This window comes from Rattus norvegicus, chromosome 6 (genome assembly GCF_021556685.1).
Source record: "Rattus norvegicus strain SHRSP/BbbUtx chromosome 6, alternate assembly SHRSP_T2T, whole genome shotgun sequence".
Classification (NCBI taxonomy): domain Eukaryota; kingdom Metazoa; phylum Chordata; class Mammalia; order Rodentia; family Muridae; genus Rattus; species Rattus norvegicus.
Window position 1 is genome coordinate 42,292,699 of NC_141539.1, and position 19,961 is coordinate 42,312,659.

A 19,961-nucleotide genomic window follows, 5' to 3' on the forward strand; every position below is an offset into this window, starting at 1 on the left:
TCAAAGCCTTGTCCCCTGCACCTTCTATGTACCCGTGACTGTGATCACATTACCTGTGTGTTGTTAGCTTGTGGTCACTTAGCAGACCGAAATAAGACAACTTGCTTATATTTAAAATGGGGGGAGGATATATAATAGATAGGACGGTCACCAATACTTCAAAATATCTAGCAGGAATAATTCTGAATATAGAAATCCACATTGCTGTATCCCTATGCTGCAACAGTAAGAATGGGATTTGCAAGGGCCGATGCAAGTGCAGCCCTAAGTAGCAATGTTCCAGTTACTACGGCTGCATCGTAAATGACCCAGCCTGGCTTAACACATTTATTTTTTTGTGCATGGACTCTGTGGGTGAAGAAGGCAGTCAGGAATAACATGGCTGTGTCACCTTTGTTCCACAATGTCTAGCAGCTCTACTGAAAGACTCCAAGCCTGGGCTAGACTCACGACAAGACTCAGCCAATACATCCCATAGCTGGTGTTCACGTTCATGTTCATGAACTCCTGCTGGGGCTGTGGTTCATTGTAGCATTGCACTCGGACCAGGCTTTTGTTCCCAAAGTAGATGATGCAAATGTATCCACCACGTGGCCTTTTGAACTGAACTTTAGAAGTTAAGTAGAGGCAATCCCCCATGATCGTGTTAATCATGACAATTATTACGGTCAACCCAGCCCAGTTTCAAGGGGATGATCTTAATTCCATCTCAGAACATTAGTCCTATTTCCGCTTGGTAGTCAGGAAAAATCACTAACCAGCGCACAGTAACTCCTTTCTTTGCCTATGGGTTCGAAAGCATAACTCTCCGGAAGTGGCCATATGGTTACATTAACGTCCTATTTGCTAGACTCAAGTTAGCCATAATTATACATGATTATACAATTTGTTCAAGGTATACTTTCAGGTTTAGCATATAGAGATTAAAAAGCTACTCTGGGCTAAAAGTAGTGCACTGCTTTAATCCCAGCACTTGGGAAGCAGAGGCATGCAGAGTTCCGTGAGTTACAGGCCAACCTGGTCTATGTAATGAGTTCCAGGCAAGCAAGGGCTACATCATAAGACCTTGCCTTAAACAGCAAAACAAACCATCCAACCCACAAAAAATGCTACTTGCTTTTATAATTGCCCTTTGAATTTCTGAGTTTCTGGTGTGTGTGTGTGTGTGTGTGTGTGTGTGTGTGTTGTTTTTTTTTGTTTTTGTCTCCCTAGGTATCCCCACATGTGTGGACGCAACTGACAGCCCTTGTAATGGGAAGCGCTGTCATTTCACTGACTCTGTACCCTGTTGGGGACATGGGACACTCTGTCATTCATAAAATCCCCTATCAAGTGCTTCCGGGGAGCTTTAGAGTGGCTGGTGCATACTGACAAGTTCATTCCTTTTGGATTCTGTCAACCATCTTCTTTTGGAGTCACTGTTAGTTTGTTTGGTCTGTGTCTGGGAGCTGTATAGATGTTTGTGGTAAAGCTTGAGAAGCCAGCTGTTTTTCTCTGCTAGGTTTAGTGAGTCTCCTTTCCTGCAAGCTGTCTGACAGTACATTTTAAAACATTGCCACAAATAGCTAGAGTAGAAACTAAAATACAGAAATGAAACTGGAACTTTAAAAATGAATGAATGAGCAGGTAGACTTGTTCTGCAACAGTGTAGAAGCCCTGCTTATCAAGAAATAAAGGAAGGAAGGAAGGAAGGAAGGAAGGAAGGAAGGAAGGAAGGGAGAAAGGAAGGAAGGAAGGAAGGAAGGAAGGAAGAAAAAAAGACCTCTTCCAAGAATCTGCTTACAGTCAGCACCAGATCTGTTGGCAAAAGGAAAGTCAGTTTACTCCAGTGGTGCCTCAGTGGTTATATGACCCACACACGCACTCCAAGAGAGCCTTGTAGGTGATTAAAAGAAAATGAACTCTGTTGGTTGTGGGCTTTTAGTTTTGCCATTGTGTGTGTTTGTGTTATTTTTTGCATATTTATTTTGAGTTTTGAAAGTTTTGTTTGTTTTTGAGAGATTGCAAGCTTAAAGATTTAATGCTCTCTGTCAAAATTCCAAAAGATGTTTTACTTTATCTCTCTTTATATTAGTGCCTTCTGTCACAGCCTGATAAAATCGATACACTTTCTTCTTTTTTTTTCTTTTATGGGATTTTAAAAAATTTACATTTTAAATGTTATTGCCTTTCCTGGGTTCCCTTCCAGAAACCCTCCATCCCATCCTCCACCCCCTGACTCCATGAGGGGTGCTCCCTCACCCACCCACGCACTCCCTCCCACCTCCCTGCCCTCACATTCCCCTACACTGGGGTGTCAAGCCTTGTGAGGGCCAAAGGCCTCTCCTCCTAGACAAGGCCATCCTCTGCTACAAAGGCAGCTGGAACCATAGGTCCATTACTGTGTCCTCTTGGGATGGTGGTTTAGTCTGTTGGGTGTTCTGGGGGTTCTGGTTGGTTGATATTGTTGTTCTTCTTGTGGGGTTGCAAACCCCTTCTGCTTCTTTAGTCCTTTCTCTAACTCCTGTATTGGGGACTCTTTTCTCAGTCCAATGATTGGCTGTGAGTATCCGTCTCTGTATTTGTCAGGCTCTGGCAGAGCCTCTCAGGGGACAGCTACATCAGGCTCCTGTTAGCAAGCACTTCTTGGCAATTCGCAGTAATGTCTAGGTTTGGTGACTGCGTGTGGGATGGATCCCCCAGGTGGGGCAGTGTCTGGATGTCCTTTCCTTCAGTCTCTGCTCCACATTTTGTCTCCATGTTTCCGTCTGTGAGTCTTTTTGTTATTTCCAATATTCCGGTTCATGTTTTGGGGGGCATGTATGCTTTATTTTTTTCTTTTGTAGCAAATAAATGATTGCCTTTTTGTTTTTTCTTTCTTTTCTTAATTTAAATTTATTTTCTTATTTATTTACTTTGTATCCCGCTCACTGCCTCTCACAATCCTTCCCCCTCACCCCAATTCCTTCTCCTCTGAGCCGGTGGACTTTTGTTTTGTTTTGTCTTGGCAATTCTGACCAGTGTAAGAATGAACCTCATAGTTGTTTTGATTTGCATTTCCCTCAGCCATTTGAGATTCCTCTGTTCAGGATCCTCTGTTTAGCTCTGTACCCCATTTTTAATTGCTTTTTTGGGGGGGTTGTTGGTGTCTAACTTCTTGAGTTCTTTGTAAAATTTGTATACTAGCCCTCGGTTATATGAATGGCTGGTGATGTTCCTTTCTCAATCTGTGAGCTGCCAATTTGTCCTATTGATAGTGTCCTTTGCCTTTCAAAAGGTTTGCTGTTACAGGAGGTCCCATTTATCAATTATTGTTCAAACAGCCCGAGCCACTGGTATTCTGTACAGGTATTGGTACACCAGTACCAATGCTTTCAAGGGTATTTCCCACTTTCTTTTCTATTAGATTCAGTGTATCTGGTTTTACAGTGAGGTCCTTGATTCAGTTGAACTTGAGTTTTGTTCAGGGTGATAAGCATGGATCTATTTTCATTCTTCTACAAGGTCCAGTTAGACCAGAGCTATTTGTTGAGGATGATTTCATTTTTCCATTGTATGTTTTTTTGGCTTTATCAAAAATCAAATGTCCACAGGTGTGTGGGATTATTTCTGGGTCTCCTATTCCACTCCATTGATCAACCTGCCTGTCTCTGTACCAATACCATGTAGTTTTTAATCAATATTGCTCTGTAGTGTAGCTTGAAGTCAGGGATGGTGATTCTTCCTGATGTTTTCTTATTGTTCAGGATTGTTTTGTCTTTCCTGTTTTTTTTTTTTTGGTCTTTCTATATAAAGTCAAAAATTGCTCTTTCAAGGCCTATAAAATTGTGTTAGAATTTCGATGGGGATTGTATTGAATTTGTAGATTGCTTTTGGTAAGATAGACATTTTTACTATGTTAATCCTACCTTTCCATGAGGTATTTTATATTATTTGAGGCTATTGTGAAGGGTGTTGTTTTCCTAATTTCTTTCTCAGCCCGTTTATTGTTTCTATAAAGGAGGACTACTTATTTCTTTGAGTTAATTTTGTATCCAGCCACTCTGATGATGTTTATCAGGTGTAGGAGTTCTCTGGTAGACTTTTTTGGGTTGCTTATGTATATTATCATATCATCCACAAACATCAATACTTTGACTTCTTCCTTTTCAATTAGTTTTCCCCTTGATCTCCTTTTATCATTCTGGCTAGAACTTCAAGTGCTATAGATAGACAGTGGGCAGCCTTGTCTTGTCCCTGATTTTAGTGGAAATGCTTTAAGTTTCTCTCCTTTTACGTTGAAGTTGTCTATTGTCTTACTGTATATTGCTTTGATTATATTTAGGTATGTGCCCTGTATCTCTGATTTCTCTTATCCCTTTAACATAAGGGGTGTTGGATTTTATCAAAGGTTTTTCAGCATCTAAGAAGATAATCATGTGATTTTTTTCTTTGAGTTTTTTTCCCTGACCCCCTCTTTGAGATTTTTCTTTATGGTGAATTGGATTTTTATATGCTGAACCAGCCCTGCATCCCTGGGATGAAGCCTACTTGCTCTTGATGGATGACGTCTTTAATGTGTTCCTGGATTCGTTTTTCAAGTATTTTATTGAATATTTTTGCATCAATGGTCAAAAGAGAAATAGGTCTGAAATTCTCTTCCTTTGTTGAGTCTTTATGTGGTTTAGGAATTAGGGTCACTGTGGCCTCATAGAATGAATTTTGCAGTATTCCTTCTGTTTCTATTTTGTGGAATAGTTTGAGGAGTATCAAAATTAGCTCTTCTTTGAAAATCTGGTAGAACCATCTGGGGTTTTTTTGTTTTGTTTTGTTCTGGAGACTTTTAATGACTGCTTTTTTGAATTAAGACCTAATGATTCTTTGAATTTTTTTCAGTGTCTGTCGTTATGTCTCCTTGTTCATTATTGGTTTTGTTTATTTTGGATATTATCTCTCTGTCTCATGGTTAATTTGGGTAAGGGGTTTTCTATCATGTTGATTTTCTCAAAAGATCTGCTTTTGGTTTCCTCAATTCTTTGTATTGTTTTCTTTGTTTCTATCTGTTTCTATCTGCCTCGATTTTGATTATTTCCTTCTACTCCTCTTTGGTGTGCTTTATTAGTCTTTTTTTAGAGCTTTCAGGTGTACTTTTAAATGGTTGATATGAGAACTTTCTAATTTTTTTATGAAGGCAGTTAGTGCTATGAATTTTCCTCTTGGTCCGCTTTCATTGTGTTGCATAAATTTGGGTATGATATGTCTTCCTTTTCATTGAATTCTAGAAAGTCCTTAATTTCTTTATTTCTTCTCTGACCCGGAGGTCATTGAGTAGAATTGAAATTGAGTTCAATTTCCATGAGGATTTAGGCTTTCCAGTGTTTCTGTTGTTGAAGTCCATCTTTAATCCATGGTGGTCTGGTAAGATACAAGGCGTTATTTCAGTTTCCTTGTATCTTTGAGGCTTGCTTTGTGACTGACTATATGGTCAATTTTGGAGAAGGTACCATGAGGTGTTAAGAAGAGGGTATATTCTTATCTGAAGTCAGACACAGTATCCATTGCATCACTGGCCCACCTAGAAGGTATAATCTTTTGTGTTTGGGTGAAATATTCTACAAATGTTTGTTAGGTTCATTTGATCCATAATGTCTGTTAATTTCGTTATTTTTCTGTTTCATTTTTGTCTGGATATCCTGTCAATTGGCGAGAGTTGGGTGATAAAGTCTCCTACTATTATTGTGTGGGTTTTGATATGTGATTTAAGGCTTAGCAATGTTTCTTTTATAAATGTGGGTGCCCTTGTGTTTGTGGCACACATGTTCAAACTTGAGATATCATCTCAGTAGATTTTTCCTTTGATGAGTAGGAAATGTCTTTCCTTATCTCTTTTGATTAATTCTGGTTGAAAGTCTAATTTTTATTAGATATTAGAATGGCTGTTCCATCTTATTTTTTGGGTCTGTTTGCTTGGAAAGCTTTTTTTCTAGCCCTTTACTCTGAGGTTATATCTATCTTTATGGCTGAGGTGTGTTTCTTGTATGCAGCAGGTTAATGAATCCTCTTTTCACATCCATTCTGTTAGCCTGTGTCTTTTCATTGGAGAATTGAGTCCATTGATTTTGAAAAATATTAATGGCCAGTGATTGTTTTTTCTTCTTATTTTGATGTTGCTGGTGTTAGTGTGTGTGTGTGTGTGTGTGTGTGTCTGCGCATGCATGTGTGCATGTGTTTGCTTTCCTTGTTTTGCTAGTATGGAGTTACTTATTGCCTGTGTTTTCTTGGGTTTAGTTATCCTCCCTGTGCTGGAGTTTTCCTTATAGTATTTTCTGTAGAGTTAGATTTATGGATAGATATTGTTTGAATTTGGATTTGTCTTGAAATATCTTGTTTACTTCATCTATGTGATTGATAGTTTTACTGGGTATAATAGTCTAAGTTGGCACCTGTTGTTTTTTTTTTTTAGAAGTTTTAGGATATCTGTCCAGGCCCTTCTAGCTTTTAGAGTCTCTGTTGAGAATTTAGGCATAATTCTGATAGGTCTGTCTTTTTATGTTACCTGGACTTTTTCTTTTGCTGCTTTTAGATTTTTCTTTCTTTGTTCTGTTGATTTTGTGTTTTGATTATTATGTGCCAGGAGGATTTTCTTCTCTAGTACAGTCTAATTGGCATTCTATAAGCTTCTTGTATGTTTATAGGCATCTCTTTATTTAGGTTAGGAAAAGTTTCTCCCATGGTTTTGCTGAGAATATTTTCTGGGCACTCTTCTTCTTCTATTCCTATTATTCTTAGGTTAGGTCTCTTCATGTTATCCCAGATTTCTTGCATGTTTTACGTCAGAAATTTTTTAGCTTTAACATTTTCTTTAACTAATTGTTGGGATCAGTGCCCTTGAAACCCTCCATTATTAATGTTATAATTGTGGTTAGAATTAAGTATGACTGGGTTCATGGAAAATCCCCAGCCAGCTGCAGAAGACTAATACAAATCTGGTGGTCAAAATGAATAATAATATGATACGTCAAGATACCCAATGTGATGACCTGTAACCTTTCTGAAAAGCCAACATCCTCCTGACTAATAGATATGACAAACCTGTGACCTTTCTGGCATACTGTCAACATCAGTCATTCCCTGACCACACCAATACTGTGTCCTTGGCCTGCGTAAATGTTTCATACTTCCCCCCTCCCTCTGTTACCCATGTTATGGTATAAATTCAGCCTTGGGGAAAAATAAAATTGTCGCCTTGATCAGACTCTTTTCTTGGCGTCCTTCTTCATGTCTCTTGTCCCCCATTCTCTTCCAGGTACACCCAACACCCTTCACTTACAACTAATGTGTCATTTTTTTTTCTATTATGTCTTTTTTGCCTGAGATTCCTTCTTCCAACTCTTGGGCTCTGTTGATGATGCTTGCATCGTTGTTCCTGTTCTCTTCCCTAGGTTTTCCATCTCCAGGATTTTCTCAGTTTGTGTTTTCTTTATTGCTTCTATTTACACGTTCAAGTTTTGCACAGTTTTATTTACTTCCTTTGCCTGTTTAATTGTGTTTTCCTGTATGTCTTTAAGGGATTTATTTGTTTCCTCTCTCATCTTTATAATAGTGGATTTAAGGCCATTTTCTTGTGTTTCTGTTGTGTTGGGATATCCAGTGCTTGCTGTGGTGGGGTAGCTGTGCCTTGGAGGTGTCATTTTGCCCTGCCTCTTGTTGATTGTGTTTTTTTCCAAGGGCCTTTAACCCTTGATTTTGGTCCCTGGATATTCTCATTGGAGTATGTATTGGGAGGGGGTGAACCTTGATAGTCCTGATATGGCAGGCCTCTGACAGGTATTTTTAGTCTGTATCATTCTGGATCTGCAGTTCTGTATGATTTAAGAGTCTTAGCTTCAGCGAAGGTGGGTAGAGAGGTGGCAGGAGAATGGAGGTCCTCCTGGGATGGCAGGTTGTTCAGGACAGCTTTGTTTGGTTCAGAGGGCTCAGAGAGCAAGGAAGATGGGTGAGGGAAAAGAAGCTTACTTGTATGATCAGGAGTCTGATGGAGGTGGAGGAGAGGCAGCAAGAGAGTGGAGGCCCCCCCTTGGGATGACTGTTAATTTTTTCATCAGATATGGTTACTTAATACCTGTAACATCCCTTTAGGCCCAAGAAGACCATTATACTAGCCATTCAGCAGACTCATCCTCCCTTCATTATATATATATATATATACTCATATATATCAAAGTTGAAAGAGTTTTATGATGGACACTCATATTCACACCAAGATCATATCTTTAATATTTCACACACTTTTGTATACATACATACACACACACACACACATCCTTCCATTCCTTTGTCCTTCATTGTAGCCACTAACACATTTTGAGACACTTCATTTGCCTTTGTTCTGAAACAGAATTGTAAAAAGCTGTTTCCATTTATACATCAACAGCTGTTATTTTACATATACATTTTATGTCTGCTTTTTTACACTTACATCTGGCAATCCATAATGGTACATTCCATCTCTCCACCATGTGAGCACAAGTTTAGTAAGTTTTACTGTGCATTCTCTGTGATGTGCCAGCCCACAATTAAAAAAAAAAAACACCAAAAACCGAAACAACCCCCCCCCACACACCTGGAGAACCATGTGTGGGTTTTGCTCTGTTGTGATCTTGGAATTCTATCTGCGTTGATTTCCACATCTGTGAGTGTACTACCAAGTGTCAGTCTGTCCATCCCAGCAGAGACTTCAAGAGTGAGATAATTCTTTAAAGCACGTCTAACTACCTATGTACGTATAGCCAATGACAGCCACCAGTCAGTGTGGAAGCATCATTGACCAGCCCAGGTTAATGGATGCCCCTGTCATTGCATGTAGCTCTGGGAGGGCCTATTCTCCAATGGTCATTCCATTTAATTTCTGAGTGACAGAAATGGAGGAAGAAATGACCTGTTTGACAGCATATTGGATTAGAGTAAACAAGCTTCTAGTAAGTGGTTGGGGATTTCTTCTTGGCTCAAATTATGCCTGAACTTTATGATATTATTTTGGCTGCCAAGAGATTTTATGGCACTCTTATAATATCTATGGAGGGATTGACTGCGATCTTTAGGCCTTTGGGAAAAAAAAGAATGTCTTGGATGACTCTCAGCATGCTTTTATTATGATGATTAAAATTTATATTCTTCATAAACCACTTGTGCACCACCCAACCAGGTAGAAATGCATGGCACCTATGATAGGCAAGATTTAAACACCTTAATTCAGTTTTATTACATGATTTCAAATTTAAAATGGAAGGCACTGCATGTGACAAACCAATCTCTTTGGTCTCTAACAATCAGAAGCATAAATGGGTTAAATGCTGACTCATTAATGCTTTTAACTTAATGGGCCTTTTAGCTGATAGGGACTAAAGGCTGAGTTCATACGAAACGAATCTATCACTTAATGATAGCTTGACGTGAAAGAATTAAGAGATGAAAATTATTCATTTCCTGAGACATTGTTAAGCAATTTCTGTCTGATTATAAGGTGTAAATGTGTATGGCCATTAGCAAAGTAAATTCTAATCACATTTCAGTTGATTTGAGATACTTGATATGTGGTTAGGATAGAAGGATGTGGGTAAACATTCCTATTCCTATCTCATTTTACCTCCTTTCCCCCATCAAAAGCTTATGTAAGGGTAAGATCACTGCTCTTCAAATGAGCATGCCACTGTGCCTTCTCGATAATTTGTGCCATTGCCAGTGTATGAGTTTGGTTGGATCACATGGATGCAGAGCTTCTCCCTGTGTATCTGTGTACCAGCATGGAGTGGAGCAGGGGCAGGGGCAGAAGCAGGGGCAGGAGCAGAAGGAGTAGGAGCAGGAGGAGGAGAAGGAGGATCAGGAGCAGGAGCAGGAACAGGAACAGGAGCAGGGGAGCAGGGGAGCAGGGGAGCAGGGGAGCAGGGGAGCAGGGGAGCAGGGGAGCAGGGGAGCAGGGGAGCAGGGGAGCAGGGGAGCAGGAGCAGGAGCAGCAGCAGGAGCAGGGGAGCAGGAGCAGGAGCAGCAGCAGGAGCAGGAGGAGCAGCAGGAGCAGGAGCAGGAGCAGGAGCAGGAGCTGGAGCAGGGGAGCAGGAGCAGGGGCAGGAGCAGGAGGAGGAGGAGGAGGAGGAGCAGGAGGAGGAGCAGGAGGAGGAGGAGCAGGAGCAGGGGCAGGGGCAGGGGCAGGGGCAGGGGCAGGAGCAGGAGCAGGAGCAGGAGCAGGAGGAGGAGCTGGAGCAGGAGCAGGGGCAGGAGCAGGAGGAGGAGGAACAGAAGGAGGAGCAGGAGCAGGAGGAGGAGCTGGAGCAGGAGCAGGAGCAGGAGCAGGGGCAGGAGGAGGAGCAGGAGCAGGAGCAGGAGCAGGGGCAGGGGCAGGAGCAGGAGCAGGGGCAGGGGCAGGAGCAGGAGGAGGAGCAGGAGGAGGAGGAGGAGCAGGAGCAGGAGCAGGGGCAGGAGGAGCAGGAGGAGGAAGAGGAAGAGGAGGAGGAAGGGCAGGGGCAGGGGCAGGGGCAGGAGAGCAGGAGGAGCAGACATACCCAACTGCAATTGTGACGATGATGCCTATTGTGTAACTGTCTTAGTTTCTCTTATTTCCTCAAGTTTTTCACAGTTACAATTCATGTTTAGTATCTGCAATAATCTTTCTTTTAAAATGATTTATTTATGACTTAAAGTGTCTCTGAGTTATAGGGATACCCTTTGGTCTCTTGGGCTGCTTCAATAAAAATTTCTAAAACTGACTATTTTCTAAACAAGAGAAATTAATTACTGACTGTTCTTGAAGCTAAGAAATTCAACATCCCAAGATCAAAGCACAAAATTTGGCATATAATGAGAAGTCTATTCCACATAAATTGCACTTTCTTCCTGTGTCCTTACATAGTAGAAAGGATGAAAAATTCTGTCAATTGTTTTGTATGTTTGTTCTGTGTGTGTGTGGGGTGTGTGTGTGTGTGTGTGTGTGTGTGTGTGTGTGTGTGTGTGTGATACATACACATGGAGGCAGAGGGCCACGCTTGATGTCTTACTATGTAACTCTCTGCCTTATTCTCTTAAGGCAGAATTTCTCTATGAAGCTAGACCTACGGTAGCAGGCAGTAAATCCCAGCCAGCTCCTCATCTCTGTCTTCTGTGCAACCATTTCCTGCTTTGTATTTTATGTTTGTTCTGAGACAGGTCCTTAAGCTTGTCCCACAAACACTTTCTCTATTGAGCCTCTCTCTACCTTAATCCTCTTTCCTGAACCTTACATCTTTATAACACTCCATTTCAGAATGTTTTAACGTATGAGTTTGGAGAGAAGACCTATTTGGACCATAGAAGGTGGACTTTCCGCTGCACAATGATATAGATTAGATGGCTGCAGAAGCACACAGCAATCAAACTCTTACATATCACATTTTTCTTCCTCCAACAGAGTAGGCTGATAGCAATACAATTCTACATGTCAGTACGGTACAGTACTCCTGGTCATTCCCAAGTGTTCATTTACTCCTTCAACCATGGGAATGCTTTACTTACAGCATTTAATTTTCCATCCAAATCTCTGCCCTATGAGGAGAAGAAGAGATGGATCTTAGGAACCATGTTCGTTTGTTGTTTAAAGACTCTCTATCTAGCTCAGGCTGGTTTTGAACTTAGGGGCATCCTCCTGTCTCAGTCTCCCAAGTGCTAGGATCACAGGTATGAGCCACTCTATCTGGATCAAACACTGGATACATTTTGGCTTGTTGTGATGGAATTTTGTAAGTTTAAGGTTTCCATCTGTGACTGGAGATTCACCTCTCAAGCTCAAGAAAACATTCTTCATTCTCTGTAGCAGTATGATCGGATGACAGGGAAAGCAATGGAAGGAGCGGAAGCAACCCCCATGTTTGTCGAAAGGAAAGACAGGGAAGAGATTGGACAAAGAAAGTTGGTTTCTAGTTGAAGGTGGGTGCTGTTCTGAGGCACTGTATAACCTCAGTGGGAACCCTACCATTTCCCCTACCCAGTATTCCTACCTCTTTGTAGCCTATGGTGTGCCAGGTGAGAGATGCTCTTTGCATCTCTGTGACTTGTTACACTGTGTGAAGTAGGAAGAGGAAATGCTGGGGTTTGCAGTTGGAAGCTTGATGAAAAGACATTGCTGCTGTGAAAGAAAGACTCCCAGGGTGTAGAAATAAATGATTTGAAAAATCTTTGTGTAGTGAGAACTACTCAAAAGACAGATGCAAGAGGTTTGCTTGTAACCAGGAGTTTTAAGCTTGCAGGAGCAACACACCAAGTTTGTTTGAAACACTGCTTTTGAAAATTCTTTATTTGTTCAACACACAATGCACATTATTTTTATGTGTATTGGTGTTTACCTGTACATATGTCTGTATGAGGGTGTCAGATCCAGGAGTTACAGACAGGCGTGAGCTGCCACGTGGGTGGTGGGAATTGAATCATGGTTGTGGTGGTTTGACAGCCACTCATCATGCTTGGATCAGGAAGTAGCACTATTAGAAGGCGTGGCCTTGTTGGAGTAGGTGTGGCCTTGTTGGAGTAGGTGTGGTCCTGTTGGAAGAAGTTTGTCACTGTGGGTGTAGTCTTTAAGACCATCCTCCTAGCTGTCTGGAAGCCGGTCTTCTAGCAGCCTTCAGATGAAGATGTAGCACTCTTATCTCTTCCTGCACCATGCCTGTCTGGATGCTGCCATGCTCCTGCCTTCATGATAATGGACTGAACCTCTGATACTGTAATCCAGCCCCAGTTAAATGTTATCCTTATAAGGGTTGTCTTGGTCCTGGTGTCTGTTCACAGCAGTAAAACCCTAACTAAGACAGTGGTTCTCAGGAAGGATAGTCAGTGCTCTTAAAGGCCAAGCCATCTCTCTAGCCTTTCAGAAGTATACATTTTGTCTCCTGCTCTGTTCTCGGTATTGTCATAAACACTGGGGACTCAGTGCAGCTGTGAAATGAATCTATTATACAAAACTCTTCTGAGCTAGAGTTTACATCTTGGAGGATGAGGACAGACTGTACATAAGTAAAGTAAATTATACATCACAAAGCATACCCAATGATGACAAATGTTGTGTTAAACAAACAAACAGACAACCCCGAGGGGGCATGGCAAGGGCTGGGAAGCTGGAGAGGAAAAAAGTGATTGCAAACTTAGATGTGAGCAAACAGGGTGGAGTTTGGCAGGAAGGTGGCATTTAAACAAAACCTTGAAGGAGGTGAGAGAGCACAGCAGAGCCACATCCACATTGGGTAGAGCCTGGGTACAAAGAACATACGTGTCACACTTCCCGATGTTTATGTGTGTCTGTTGTCTTAGAAACAGCAAGGTCGAATGGTGTGTGTGTGTGTGTGTGTGTGTGTGTGTGTGTGTGTGTGTACAAAGTTTACCTGTGAGAGTACAAGGTGAAGATACACATGGAGAGACATGGGAACCATTGGACACTCTCTAGTTGTGCCTTTTGATTATACCATTGCCTAATGCACTGAGATCGTTATTCTACAGGATAATTTATGAAAGGTGTCTTGTGAAATTGTGTTTCTTCTCAATCCAACAATGTGGTCATGCAGGCCATAATTGCCTCTGCTTACAGTAAAGGGCCTTCCAAAAACAGGCATATGTTGAATGAATGATTGAACGAGCAAGCAAATGAGGTAAGTTTCCCCTCTAGGGAATCCTCAAGCTGTCCTATCTTTATTGTCCTCCACACCTGTCCTCCTTTTGACCTCTCTCTAGTCACCCTGTCTGTTATTGCAACGTAATCTTTCTGTGTCTTCGTGCACCACATTCCTTTCTAACCGGAACATTCTCTCCTGACCTCCAGTGGACCCAGTTTGTACCTATAGTTGAAGGCCCACGTCTGGGCCCGATGGCACATACCTGTTCTCTGGGCATTGGGGAGGACTGGGTCCGAGGATAGTCCATGTTTTTAGGGATTTTTAGGCATCCTCTCTTACACAGCTGACAAGCTCTACCTTCTACAGGAAGTCTCCATCAGACACTGTGGCCCTCATTGTTTTTTCTAGGTGCTTAAAACACCCCTCCTATGATATTCAACCATTAGCTTAATCTGTTGAATTGGATAATCCCACACTGTCTGAACATTTTCAGATAGTTTAGGGGAAGGATATGTACATGGTCACCAGCACTCTAGGAGGTCTTGCACCTTAACTTTGTAGAAGCTGTCTGGGTAACAAAAGTTTAGTGGCCTGACTCATTTCAGGCACAAATGAGCAAAGAATGGACCAGGGTCCAAAACGAATATCAGACAGGACACGGTCATTCTTATAACCACAGAATTAACTGTCAAGTTTAGCATTCCCTTTCAGCAGTCAATTAATTTCACTCTCTGTTAGTCACCAGCGTCCGCGTTCAGCAAAGTTTGATCCGCGCGAGGTGCCGTAGTGCCCCTCCCTCCACCACTCTGTTTCAGGCCAACATGGCGGCCCCCGAGTCGGCGCCGGCTTTGAGTCCGGGCTCTGCAGACGAGGAGGAGACGATTCTCTATGACTTGCTAGTCAACACCGAGTGGCCACCCGAGACAGAAGTGCAGGTGAGCCTGGCTCTCTTTTAAGACTGTAGGCATGGCGCGGGCCCGGGCGCGGGCGCGAGGCGAGTAGAGCCACGTCGCGGTGCCACGCAGTGCCAGCGGAGCGGGGATGGCAGCTGTGCTGTCTCCTGGCAACGACCGGGGTGCTGGGTCTGGGGCTCGCTGAAGGGTGTCTGTGTAGTCAGCCTTGGCCCCGAATTCGGCTGTGTATCCCCACTCAGGCTGTCACACTCTCGGCAGGTCAGTGTCACTTTTCTTCGTTAAAGGGAAGAAGTCCTGGTCATATTCGGACTTTCCTTGTAATCTTGTTACCTGTGGCGGGAGGATTTCGCCTGACTCTACTGTCTCTTAAAAATCTCAGTAATAGGCATTTACTAGTGTGTGTGTATCTGTCTCTGTCTCTCTCTGTGTCTCTGTCTCTCAGTCTGTCTGTCTTTCTCTGTCTCTCTGTGTGTTTCTGTGTCTCTGAGTCTCTCTCTCTCTCTCTTTCTATCGTGTGTGTGTGTGTGTGTGTGTGTGTGTGTGTGTGTGTGTGTGTGTACACCCTGGCCCCAGAAATGGTACAGGCTGCTGGGCATTGAGAGACGAGTGTTTTTATGGAACTTACAGTGTAGAGGAGAGACAACCAGTCCAGTGAACGTTTCTCATTTCCAAGTTGGAAGTGCTGTCTGAATAAAATGCCAAGGGAATGAAGAGAAAGAAGCTGCTGTTCTCCTGTTCTGCTGGAAACAAAGTTAGGGTGTTTGCCAACTTACGGACCCTGGAGTTACTAGTTTCCTAGGGAGAGCTTTTGAGTCAGTCATAGGGTGAAAACCAGGAGTCTCAGGGCCGTTTGGTTGACATACTCTGAACCAAGTGCCTGGCCTGCCAGTGTATTATGGGAAGCAGCACGGTTAAAAAGGACCTTTATTAAAGATTCCTGAATCTGCCTCATTGAGCTCCTTTACTATCTTTTTTTCGGTATTCTGCTTGCCTTGAATTAGGTCTTGTAAAGGAAGAAATCTGTGTATGTTGTTATTGGTTTCGGTTTCTAGTGAGTGATAAGGACATTTTGTAGATTATGAAATTAAGAGGCTGTTGCTGCTGCCTTTAAGCTGGGTAAAGATATCTAACATTTCTGAAATGTCTGTAATAATGTCTCAGAATGTGGTAAAGATATCTAACATTTCTGAAATGTCTGTAATAATGTCTCAGAATGTGGTAAAGATATCTAACATTTCTGAAATGTCTGTAATAATGTCTCAGAATGTGGTAAAAATATCTAACATTTCTGAAATGTCTGTAATAATGTTTCAGAATGCTTAGCACTGTACAGTGGCTTAAAAACCATGAAAGCTCATTGTACTTTGCCTTTTCTCATCTCTCTTCATTATTGATCTCTGCATCCGTTTCCTACGCCTGTTGACCTATAAGCTCTGCCTCTGACTCACTTTTATATCCCTCTACTGTGCCAGATTGTTCCCTGACGATCCCTTCATGTTTGTTAAGTGAGCTTAGGGAATAACGCATCTGTTCTTACTGATGTCTTTATTCATTTTATTTTTGGTAGTACTTTAAAGCATCTTATATATGAAATATTTGTTATTCTTTATTCTACAGACAGTGGCATTCAGTTTATGTTTATGGAATCAAATTAATTAATGTAGTAGTTACATATCTGTGTTTCATTTGTAACACTGTCTCCCTGGATACACAATAGATACACTTCTGAGTGATATCTGTTTTAGGTTTCTGGGACCTATGGAAATAGATTGAATCGAGTGGGCATTTAGTAGTCTTTGTTCAAACCCAGGCTCCTGAACATCACAGGCAACTTCTCTACCATTTAGACACAGCTCAGCCCTGTCCCTGTGTTTCCTTGTCTTTTTATTATTAGTGTTTTGATTTGGAAACAGTTTCTAACCTCACCTTGGGGTTCTTTATGTATCTATAAACATAATTCTCACCCTTACTGCTTCTACACACAGTCCAGGTGATGTTATTTCAACCTGTAAGAAGTTTTTTTTTTTTTAATTGGATTTATTTCATTATTTACATTTCAAATGTTATTCCCTTTCCCGGTTTCCTGTCCATAAGCCCCCTATTCCCCTCCCCCATAAGGATGTTCCCCCCATCCATCGCCCCTTTACAACCCCCATGACATTCCCCTGCACTGGGTGTCCAACCTTGGCAGGACCAAGGGCTTCCCCTTCCACTGGTGCCCTTACTAGTCTATTCTCTGCTACATACGCAGTTGGAGCCCAGGGTCAGTCCATGTATAGACTTTGGGTAGTGGCTTAGTCCTGGAAGCTCTGGTTGGTTGGCATTGTTGTTTTTATGGGGTTGCAAGCCCCTTCATCTCTTTCAATCCTTTCTCTAATTCCTCCAACAGGGCTCCCGTTCTCAGTTCAGTGGTTTGCTGCTAGCGTTTTCCTGTGTATTTGACATGCTCTGGTTGTGTCTCTCAGGAGAGATCCAGCCCCTTTCAGCATGCACTTTTTAGCTTCATCAATCTTATCTAGTTTTGGTGGCTGTATATATATATATATGGGCCACATATGGGGCAGGCTCTGAATGGCCATTCCTTCAGTCTCTGCTCTAAACTTTGTCTCCATATCCCCTCCTATGGATATTTTTGTCCCCCCCCTTCTTTTCCCCCGGAGCTGAGGACCGAACCCAGGGCCTTGCGCTTTCTAGGCAAACGCTCTACCACTGAGCTAAATCCCCAAACCCCCCCCCCCCCTTTTTTTTGAGCATGGCAGCATTCAGACAGGCATTGTTCCCCCTTTTAAGGAATGGAAGCATCCACATTTTGGTCATCCTTCTTGAGCTTCATGTGGTCTGTGGATTGCATCTTGGGTAATTTGAGCTTTTGGGCTAATATCCACTTATCAATGAGTGCATACCATGTGTGTTTTTGTGTGACTAGGTTACTTCACTCAGGATAATTTTTTCTAGTTCATTCCATTTGCCTATGAATTTCATGAAGTCATTGTTTTTGATAGCTGAGTAATATTCCATTGTGTAGATATACCACATTTTCTGAATCCATTCGTCTGTTGAAGGGCATCTGGGTTCTCTCCAGCTTCTGGCTATTATAAATAAGGCTGCTATGAACATAATGGAGCATGTTTCTTTGTTGTATGTTGGAGCATCATTTGGGTATATGCCCAGAAGAGGTATAGCTGGGTCCTGAGGTATACTATGTTCAATTTTCTGAGGAACTGCCAGACAGATTTCCAGAGTGTTTGTACCAGCTTGCAATCCCACCAACAATGGAGGAATGTTCCTCTTTCTCCACATCCTTGCCAGCATCTGCTGTCACCTGAGGTTTTTTTTTTATCTTAGCCATTCTGACTGGTGTGAGGTGGAATCTCAGAGTTGTTTTGATTTGCATTTCCCTGATGAGTAAGGATGTTGAACATTTCTTTAGGTGCTTCTCAGCCATTTGGCATTCCTCAGCTGATAACTCTTTGTTTAGCTCTGTACCCCATTTTTTTAATAGGGTTCTGTAAGAAGTTTTAAAATACTGGTACTGGAATTCAATTCTCTGGATATAAGTAGAAAAGTGTAAATTTAAATGTTTCAAGTATTATAAAATTCTCAACTGTAAGGTTTTTCTTTTTTTGATTTTAGCCCAGAGGCAACCGAAAGCATGGTGCATCATTCATCATCACAAAAGCAATCAAAGGTAAAGATGCTTTGTGTTTTATGTATTATACTTAGTTAGTGGACAGGTTTTTCTCCTTTCACAACTATTCAGTTTTGGCCTAGAGACTTAAAAGTGTGCTCCTTAGTATTATGGTAAAGAACCTGATGAAGAGAGCTAGCATGCATGCTGTTTGAATTTAATTTCATATGTACTTATTTCTATAGATGTATGTATGTATATATGAATGTATATATATTCTCATTCTCACCTATCTTTAGTTCAGCCTGGAGCTAAACTCTAGCCTAGGCATAGCCATTAAAGATGTGTTGTTGTACATGGGATGGTGATGTGTAAGCCTGGTGTAAGCCTTTTTGAGCCATGAGTGCTTTATAATATTAATTAACAGATTAATATAGTTCTAGGCTGACAAGTCATGTTGTTTTATATTTATTTATTACATTTTCTATGTGTGTGCCTGAGTATATGCGTGTGTACCAAGTGTGTGTAGGAACCCATGGAGGTGTGAAAAGATGCAGAGCCCCCTGGAGCTGGAGTTAGCAGGTGGTGGTGACCACTGTGTGTGCTGGGAACTGAACCCAGGTCCTCTGCAAGAGCAGCGTAAGCACTGAGGCCTCTCTTCCGCCCTCACGTGTAATGTTTATATGTGGAGACTTGTTCACAGTATTCTTTGGATATGTGACTGCCTGCCTTTCTGGCCTGAAATTTCATCCTCATGTTGCATCTGAGTTCCTTATGAAGAGAAAAGAAAATTCAATTTAAAGAAGTAGAAAACTTGTGACTAGCTATTATTTTATGTAAGTTGTAATATATTAGTTTTCATAATCATAAATGAAATCTTGGATTATTTAGAAAAATATAATGAATCAAAATAATTGTAGAAAAAATCGGAAAGTAAAAATGTTCATGCACTATAATAGAATTTTCTTTGTTTTACAACCTAGAGGTGATGTTCTTCAGACTTTTCTCCCTTACTGTATGCCTAGCTGTGTGCACAGGAGTGTGAGGGTATGTGTGTGTGTGTGTGTGTGTGTGTGTGTGTGAGAGAGAGAGAGAGAGAGAGAGAGAGAAGAGGAGGAGGAGGAAGAGGAGGAGGAGGAAGAGGAGGAGGAGGAGGAGGAGAGTGTGTGAGAGAGTGATAGTATAAAACAGTTTTAAATCTGTTTTAAATTTTGCTTTTCACAGACTTCTCCCGTTATCGCTTATATAGTTGCTACAATGTTCAAATTAATATCTTGATTCATATATTTTTTTTTTTACAAATAGTATTGTTTTAAAAAGCATTTTACTATGACTTCTAGTTTCTAGTAATGGCTTGATTAAACATCTAAAACATTTTAAAATTTTGTAGTTGCGAAATTGAAAAATGTTTCAAAACAACATAAGCTTGGATTTTAATATAAATAATTATATGATCTTGTAAAAGTTATAGTCTATATTAAGTTGGTCTTATTTTACAAGTCGTTTACAAGTAACTGTTAAAGGACAAGTGTTTCTTTTTATTCCAGATCATCTGTTATTTTTGCGTCAGTACATCTGGTACAGGTGAGCCTTCTCAGTTCTTACAAAGATTACTATCTTCTGAGACTTAAGGCTTTGAATATCCAGTTCCTGTAGGGATGTTGACATTCAGGCAAACCTGGTTTTTAGATAAGCATTTCAAAGATTTCATGCAAGCTGGTCATAGATACCTCAGTAAGCTTGATAGTTCCTGTCCCCTTCGTACTGACCATCTCCTGATGACCCCTGATTCCTCTGATGTGTGTTTGCCTGCCTAGGAAATGCCCCTATATTGGA

General features: G+C 41.5%; 1 protein-coding gene across 16 annotated transcripts in view; it reads left to right on the plus strand.

The window, feature by feature from the left end:
* Positions 1-14,390: 14,390 nt before the first annotated feature.
* Nbas (NBAS subunit of NRZ tethering complex) overlaps positions 14,391-19,961 on the plus strand; it is a 341,775-nt gene continuing 336,204 nt past the window's right edge. For 15 of the 16 annotated variants that reach the window (XM_087554759.1, XM_087554760.1, XM_087554761.1 and 12 more), the window contains exons 1-3: positions 14,392-14,518; positions 18,131-18,185; positions 19,673-19,709. In XM_087554759.1, the coding sequence (XP_087410885.1) occupies positions 14,405-14,518; positions 18,131-18,185; positions 19,673-19,709 (206 nt within the window). In that variant the 5' untranslated portion in view covers positions 14,392-14,404. Of the gene's footprint in view, positions 14,519-18,130; positions 18,186-19,672; positions 19,710-19,961 lie in introns of all 16 variants that reach the window. The other variant, NM_001427446.1, reaches the window with a different exon arrangement.